Genomic DNA, 8,337 nt, shown 5'->3' with positions numbered 1-8,337 from the left:
GGGCCAATCCACCTACCCGGCACATCTTTGGACTGTAGGAGGAAAGTGGAGCACCCAGAGCAAACCCACACAGACAGAGAACGTGCAAACTCCATGCAGGCAATTACCAACGCTGGAATTGAACCCAGGTCCCTGACTCTGTGAGGCAGCAATGCTAAACACTGTCCATTATACTGCTGTAAAGATTAAACTTAAAATTCTTGCTAATGTCTCCTTCCATAATTTCTCCAAATAAAAAAAGTTAACCTCTAATCTCACAGGGTCAAAAGGAACAGATCGTTAATGTGCCCCTGCTACATATATCCACCTCCCAGGCACAAGCTTCTCAGGTATGATTGATTGTACATAAGAATTTACAAACTAGGAGCAAGATCAGGCCATTCAGTCCCTCAAGCCTGCTTTGCCATTCATCAAGATCCTGGCTGAGTTGCCCCAGGTCAACATTATTGGGTGACAATGTGATGACCTTAATCTTTCTATAAGGTGTGTGCATGTGTGCCCATGTGTGTGGGTGTGCCCATATATGTCTTCCCTTGATTTTAATCGAAGACCATGAAGGGACCGGTCACTGTCCAGGCAGGATGGTGTGTGACTTGGAGGGGACACTTGTAGATGATGCTGATGTTCCTATGCCCTCCTCCTAACAGTTAGATGAGGTTGAGAATTTGGGAGAAGAAGCTTTCAAGTCTAAGAAAACCGCTAATGTGCCACGCCATGACACGCTTGGATTCAGCATTGTTTAGTGCTTGGAAGGTCCAGTCTGTTACATTAGAAGTTAAAGCCCTGCGATAAGTACCAGTACTTTATAGCCCATCATAACATATGACTTAGATGCCTTTGCTATGTACACTCTGGCTGTTAAACTTCATTGTTGAATTTTACCCAGGAATAATTTTACTTGGAGCTCTTGTGACTCAATAGGTAACATCCTTGTCTCTAAGCCAGGCACCACAGGTTCAAGTCTCTGTCCAGGGTTTGATGCCCAATTTGCTCCTAATGAACCGAGTAGACCAAGTATAAGTTTGTAAATCCTCCTGACACATGCCAGTGGGAAGCAGTAAGAGTGGGAGAGATGCCTGGTCAGCTGTGCGATGATGTGGTGCCTCTACTATCACTGTCCATAGCCCCAGGCTACAAAATGCATGTCAAAATATTTGTTGCCATAGCAACCTGGATTCCTGGTTGGATCGGGAGAATCAGTTGGCATGGATCAGATTGGTTCCAACAGCGTGGGGGTTGATCGCTGCTCCAGCTGAGTTGGATTTGGGGACCCACCTCCTGCGTCATCTGTGGTAGAGGGCATGGCACCATGGGTAAGAACTGCAAAGAATTCAAGGAGAAGATGTTTTCACTTACTGCTCCCGTCACTGTGCAGATGGCATGCTCATGACAGCCTCCATTGATCCCGTCTGCACACGGGTCTATTGGATCACACGTGTAGCCATCTCCAGAATATTCCTTCTCACAGCTGCATTGGACTTTCACCCCATTTTGAGAGCACTTGGCGAATTCTGAACAGCCGCCATTATCCTGGGCACACTGATCGGCAACTGCATTGCAAAACATGAAACATATTGAGTCAAAATGTGACAGTGTCCATTTCATATAGACCATTAATTGATATTGCCGTAATGTATTTCCCTGGCGAGCTGATCGATTATGTTTGCGCTATCACACATTCAAAATAAACCCAACAGTATCAGAGAATGTGGCAAATAGCAAACTATTATCCTGGCAGACAGGACAAAATTCACTGCTCCAGACATGCTCCAGATCAGTGTCAAATACCCATGAACCGATTCCATGTCAGTTGGGAAGATTGAAAACAGGACATATATATCATTACATTCCATTGAGAGAATTTACTGACCTCCTCAGTCTTACCACTCCCAGCCCACATCCAGCGCCAATAGCTGCTCCCATGTGTACATACTCGGAAGATTAATAGCTACTGCTTAAAATAAAAAGTAGGAGAAACTTAGCAGGTCTGGCAGCATCTGTGGAGAGAGAAACAGAGTTTATGCTTTGAGTCCAATATCACCCTTCTTCGGACGAGCTCCAAACAGGGGTCACACTGGACTCAAACGTGAACTCTGCTTCACTCTCCACAGTTGCTGCCAGCAATTTCTGTTTTTACTTCAAGACCTCTGGTACCAGAGGTACTTTGCTTTTGTAATGGCTACCGCTATTTCTCCTCGCCTTGAATAAACAGAAGCAAACTAAGCAGACATTAACAAAGGCCAGAGTTTTACAGCTCTGTAGGGCAATGATGTAAGGGAATAAAATTGGGCACCATGCCATTCTAGCTGCCTTCACACTACCTTTTGCTTCTGCTGCAAGTTACAAATGGTACAGAGGCAGCAGCATAAATCAATTGAGGTGTTCAAGTGGTCAGTTACTGCCCCATTTGATCCTCCTTTTACCTCCTCTGGAATTTGTTCGGGGGGTGGGGGCCAACATTCAAGTCTCCAGCACCCCTTGTGAGTGAAACCTGGTGGGGACTGGTAGCTGGGCTAGGGGTGCATCTCCTTTTAGGGCCTATACATGTCCCCAGGTCCTGTCCACTCCAGTCCTTAAGCACTCCTGCCTCACAGGGGTTTATCACATGGATCTAATGTAAACCTGAACTCCACCACAGCCCATTGACTGGAAGCTGCAGTTCCAGCAGTGGTCACCACTGCTGGTGGCGCCCTGGGGACAGAGAACTACCAACCATTTGATGAGGGGATGGTGGTTGCTATGTTAATATCACTGGCCTAGTAATCCAGAGCCCGAGGTTAATTGTCCGGGGTTATGGGTTCCAAACCCACCATGATGAAATTTGAGATCAATTGGAAAAAAAAAGGTTTGGAATTAAAGAAAAGTAGTCTAATGGTGACCTTGTGCCAACTGTTGTCAAAATCCATCCAGTTCATTCATGCCCTTCATGGAAGGGAATCTACCATCTTTACCCTGTCTGGCCTACAGGTGACTTCAGTCTCACTGCAACATAGTTGACCCTTAACTGTTTTCTGTAACGTACTAAACAGCCAATCAGTTCAACAGCAACAAATGCTGGCGCTGTTGACAATGCCCACATCCCACACAGGGCTAAAGGAAGAGCAGATTGGCCAGCTCCTTCCTTGGGGTGGGCTGGGAAAAGGTCTGCCACAAGGCGCTAAAATCAATGGCTGTGGGCCAAGCTAGACAATCAGATATGGGCGTGGCCTGAGTTTGACCTTGGGGGAAGGGGTCACTCCATTCCAGTCTAAATTGAAGCCTAAAGAGAGCTGGTAGTGGATGTTGAGAATTTGACAAGAAACACTGGCCTTTCTAGCAATTCCACAATCAAACAAAACATTGGGTTAAATCATTTCTTAAAATACAGGAAGGTCAAAGAAAACAAATATCAAATGCAATTATATTTCAGAATAAGTACTAAGTACTTTTATGCTGATAGTCATGGATTAGTTGAGCCTAGAGATTAACATCCCTATTAGCACTGTGTCTCCATCAACTACAGAGGAACCTCGATTATCCGAAGATTGGATTATCTGAACAAGATCGCAAGGTCCCGATGCTTGGCTAAACTATGTTATCCACCATTCGACTATCCGACCTTCGATTAACTGAACGAAATATTCCCCACCCATGTCCTTTGAATAATTGAGGTTCCTCTTTATACTCACATTGGACAATCCCAAACTAGGACCTGATTAAACTTTCCCAATCCTTTGATTCTTTCCCAATATTCCAACAGATGTACATGATACAGTAGTTATTCAACAAGTACTTCATGGGTTGGGATAAAATTGTCCAGCCCGAGAAAGGAGCTGGCCAGTAATTTCAGGCCTCATTAATGTCCTGTATACTGATGGGTTATGCAGTATAAAAATAGGGTAGGTAGGAAATAGAACATTAAAAAAAGGAAGTCTAGTCAACCCACACTGGAATACTGTGAACAGTTTTGGGGACCTCATCTCCAGAAAAATATTCTGGCATTAGAGGAAGTCCAGAGAAGGTTCATTAAGCTGATCCTGGGTATGGAGGGGTTTTCTTACATGGAGAGATTGAGTAGGTTGGGCCTGTATTCATTGGAATCTAGGAGAATGAGTGGTGACCTTATTGAAATATATAATGTGGGACTTAGAGGACTTGACAGGGTAGATGCAGTGTGTTGTTTCCCCTTGTGGGACAGTCCAGGACTGGAGGGCATAATCTCGGAATAAGGGAATACATATCCAAGACGGAGAAGAGGAATTTGTTATCTCAGAGGATAGTGGATATCGCAGAGGGGTGCCAGGGTTTGGTCATTAAGCATATTCAAGGCTGAAATAGACAGATTTTTAATTTGTAAAAGAATCAAGGACAACAGGGAAAAGCAGAAAGGTGGAGTTGAGGGTTATCAGATCAGCCATGATCTCACTGAGTGGCAGAGCAGGCTCGAAGGGTTGAATGGTCTACTTCTGCTTCGAGGTTGTATGGTCTTACACATCTAAAAATACAGTAATATTGAAGGGTCGTGTGGTGCTGTGTGAAGTGTCCCCACCTCTGGACCAATAGGGCAGGGTGCAAATTCCATCTTGGATGTGATGGCTTCAGAAATGTGTTTCATGACATACCCGAACAATCTTGCAGGAGATCACTAATCATGTTTATATACCAAACAAAGCTAATTTTCTATGTTTTTATTTTGCTGGAACCTGAATGAATCAACTCATACTTAACAAAGAGACTTCTGTGATTGAAGAGCTGACTCAAAAACCTCAGAGTCTGGAGTTGAAACCTGTGGGGAGCTCAACATCCACATGTACCATACTCAGGATAGCAATCCACAGGCTGGTCAAACGTAGCCCAGAAAATCCAGACAACTCAATATTTAGTAGCTACATGTTGGTTGGCTGAACTCTGTTTCTCCTTGGTTGGTTAATCCTGAATCAGAAATCTCAGAACTCATCACTGTCATGAGCTTGAGATGAATCTGATTGGAACATGGAGTCAAACTATGGTGGCTCAGTGGTTAGCCTCACTGCGCCAGGGACCCAGGTTCAATTCCAGCCTTGGGCGACTGTCTTTATGGAGTTTGCACATTCTCCCTGTGTCTACGTGGGTTTCCTCCCACAGTCCAAAGATGTGCAAGTTAGGAGGATTGGCCATGCTAAGTTGCCCATAGTGTCCAGGGATGTGTAGGTTAGGTGCCTGAGTCAGCGGTAAATATAGGGTAGGGGAATGGGTTTGGGTGGGTTATTCTTTGGAGAGTTGGTGTGCATTTGTTGGGCCGAATGGCCTGTTTCCACACAGTAGGGATCCTATGAAACTGTACATGTGGCCTGTAGAGGTGACTAAACCATTCATTAGGGTAAAAGCAAAAAGAGTTCTAATTGATGGTGTGAGAGGGTTATTGGGTTACACAGAGTGTGAAGCTCAGCCAAGACCTTATTTAAATGAGAGTTAGGTTATCACAGCTAAATCCACCCAGTTCTTATGTTCCCTCTTATGTTAGCTGCTTTCTTAGGCCTTTTTATAGTAATTCGCTCACGACACTACATATATGCATACCCCTGCTGGAAATGCAAAAAGAACACCTTAACGCACCGTCACAAGTCCTTCCATCACCTTCGTAGTACAGTTTACACTCGCACGTGTTGTTGCTCTTGCAGATTGCATCTTTAGAGCAAGGAGGTGAACACACTGGCTTCGTGGCTGCCCAACAAATGAAGAGAACCATTTTAATAACATGACAATACCATACTGCTAACTAACCATGGAGATTTGGTATGGCCCTTGCTAATTCTGGCTGAAAGTCTGTGACATCCCAGAGACAGCCAAGCAAGAGGCCATCTTTGGTCAATGAAGTAGTCGGTCCAAGAGTTGTGCCAATTTGCAGTGGGGGATGAGAGGGTCAAAGAATGAAGGGGAGAAGAATAGATGAGAAGGACAGGTGAGACACACAATTGAATACCAACAGCAAAAATGACAATCCTTACATAGTGTGGCTAACATAAGGTGAAATGATGTCACTGTTAGAACGATAAGATCAATTAGAGTCATAGAGCTATACAGCATTGAAACAGACCCTTCGGTCCAACTCGTCCATGCTGACAAGATATCCTAAACTGATCTAGTCCCATATCCCTCTAAACCCTTTCTATTCATTTACCCATCTAATTCCCTTTTAAATGTTATAATTGTACCAGCCTCCATCATCTCCTCCATACTGTTACGTCATGGGGTAAACCCTCCTGCTTAATTTAGATCAGAAACACAGAAGATTTATCCCGTGCAATAATCTGTGAAAATTCGAGAGGCCAAGAACTTTTTAAAGTAAAAATTATCCACTTTATTTCTTAAAGTATAACAGAGAATAATTAACTAACAACTATTTATAAGTCCTTCCTCTAGCCTATCTTTTACTTTCCCTTCCATAATACTAGTCCGATAAAACTCCTTGTTTAAGATTTACTGAAAAATCCAAATTTCAAAACCAGCCAGCTGTCAAATCTTCTCTTTGCAGGTTTGCTCTCCAGGTTGATGTTAATGTTTTTTTCTGTGTAAACTCCTTCTCTAGACAGATACCTCCCAGAGAGTTCTGACTAGCAGCCTATATCTGTTGGTCAATTGGCAGTTCTTCCCCAACTGTTCAAGTTTTCCCGGTCTTATAACCCCAAAGCATCGGATTGTGTCATTGGCTTTTAATATTGTCAATATACTAAATTCAAACTTGATTGGAGTTTGGTTTTTTTTTGGGAGGGGGCATAATTTAAACTGATTGGCCTAATTCAAGTTTGTTTTTGTCTCCAGGCAACCATCTACCCTAGCTGCTGGACCACACGTCACATTATATTTTATTCAGAACACTTGGTGCTGTCAGGTCATTCTGCTAGCTTTTAACAATCTTAAAGGTACGGTACCCCTTACACCTTCATAACAATACAAGCACCGCCCTCTGCATGAAAAGGTTTCCCTCAGGCCCCTTTCACTTAAACCTGTCACCTTTAATTTTGGACTCTCCCACCATTGTACAGTTCAACTTGGGGGTGATGGTATGTGGTCATGTCACAGGACTAATGATCAAGATGAATGTTCTGGGGGCACGAGTTCAGGTCAGACCACAGTAGTTGGAATTTGGAATCGAAAGCTAGTCTCAGTAAAGATAACGAAGAAACTAATCATCAATTGTTATTTAAAAACATATCTATTTGTCTCTTTGGAGGGAAATCAATTGCAATTGGGATAACATCTGACCATGTAACCACTGTTTGTTGTAAAAATTTGATATTTCTTTCTATAATGGACATGAATAAACTTTGAGAAAGTGAGGACTGCAGATGCTGGAGATCAGAGCTTAAAAATGTGTTGCTGGAAAAGTGCAGCAGGTCAAGCAGCATCAAAGGAACAGGAGAATCGACGTTTTTATGCCCGAATCGTCGATTCTCCTGTTCCTTTGATGATGAATAAACTTTGGCCTACGCACAACTCCAGACCCACAGCAACGCAGTTGACTCCTAATTGCCATTGTCCAATCAGAGATGAACAATAAATGATGGCCTAGCTCACGCTGCCAACATCCAATGAATAAAACTTGGGAAATAAACTCAGGGCTAATTTGCATGTGAGTCAGAGGCACAGCATTCTGGTTGTCTCTCAGTGACACTCTGAAATATCAAGCCATTCAGTACAAAGGCAATTAGAAATGGAGGACAAATGATATGACCACATCCCATTGGAGGATAAATAAAGATAACCGTTTCCAGTTAAACTGCTGAGAGAGCTGCTGGTTGGTTGGCGAGTTCCCAATTTCAAATTGTCAATTCAAAGATTTATTTACCTAAAGATCAACTTGCATCATGGCCACGGGTCCAGATGAGACAAATTTTACAATCATTGCAAGCAGAATAAATAGTAGTAAGGAACAGAGCAGAATAACAAACCAATTATCAAATTAAAGCTTTCATGCTCTAAAAATCCAAAGTCTTACAGTCATTAGAGTTTGTTCGTTACATGGATGACGTAAGGCATAAAGGGGGACAACATTTTTTTTGTAGGATCAAGACCAGCTTGAGAATAGGCGAGGAAATATTTTCCACTAAAAAGCAAATTCAGTTCAGGCACGGGCACAATGCAGGTGTGGAGACTTTTCCACCATGTCTCAACTGATAGCTTTCTCAACTCTGTCTCACAAGGGGCATGTTCAACACCATAGAACATAGAACATAGAACAATACAGCACAGAACAGGCCCTTCGGCCCACGATGTTGTGCCGAACATTTGTCCTAGCTTAAGCACCCACCCATATACCTATCCAATTGCCACTTAAAGTGCGCCAATGATTCTGACTCTGCCACTCCCACAGGCAGC

The 8,337-nt window shown here is 43.3% G+C and overlaps 1 protein-coding gene across 1 annotated transcript in view; it reads right to left on the bottom strand.

The window, feature by feature from the left end:
- The window catches only part of stab2 (stabilin 2), a 181,790-nt gene that overhangs the window by 24,327 nt on the left and 149,126 nt on the right, over positions 1-8,337 (bottom strand). Inside the window, exons 58-59 of the mRNA XM_043709921.1 lie at positions 5,575-5,682; positions 1,357-1,550 (exon numbers count right to left, since the gene is read on the bottom strand). Of these exons, the coding sequence (XP_043565856.1) occupies positions 1,357-1,550; positions 5,575-5,682 (302 nt within the window). The remainder of the gene's footprint in view (positions 1-1,356; positions 1,551-5,574; positions 5,683-8,337) is intronic.

This window comes from Chiloscyllium plagiosum, chromosome 19 (genome assembly GCF_004010195.1).
Source record: "Chiloscyllium plagiosum isolate BGI_BamShark_2017 chromosome 19, ASM401019v2, whole genome shotgun sequence".
Lineage (NCBI taxonomy): Eukaryota > Metazoa > Chordata > Chondrichthyes > Orectolobiformes > Hemiscylliidae > Chiloscyllium > Chiloscyllium plagiosum.
This window is presented reverse-complemented; position numbering and strand designations above follow the sequence as displayed.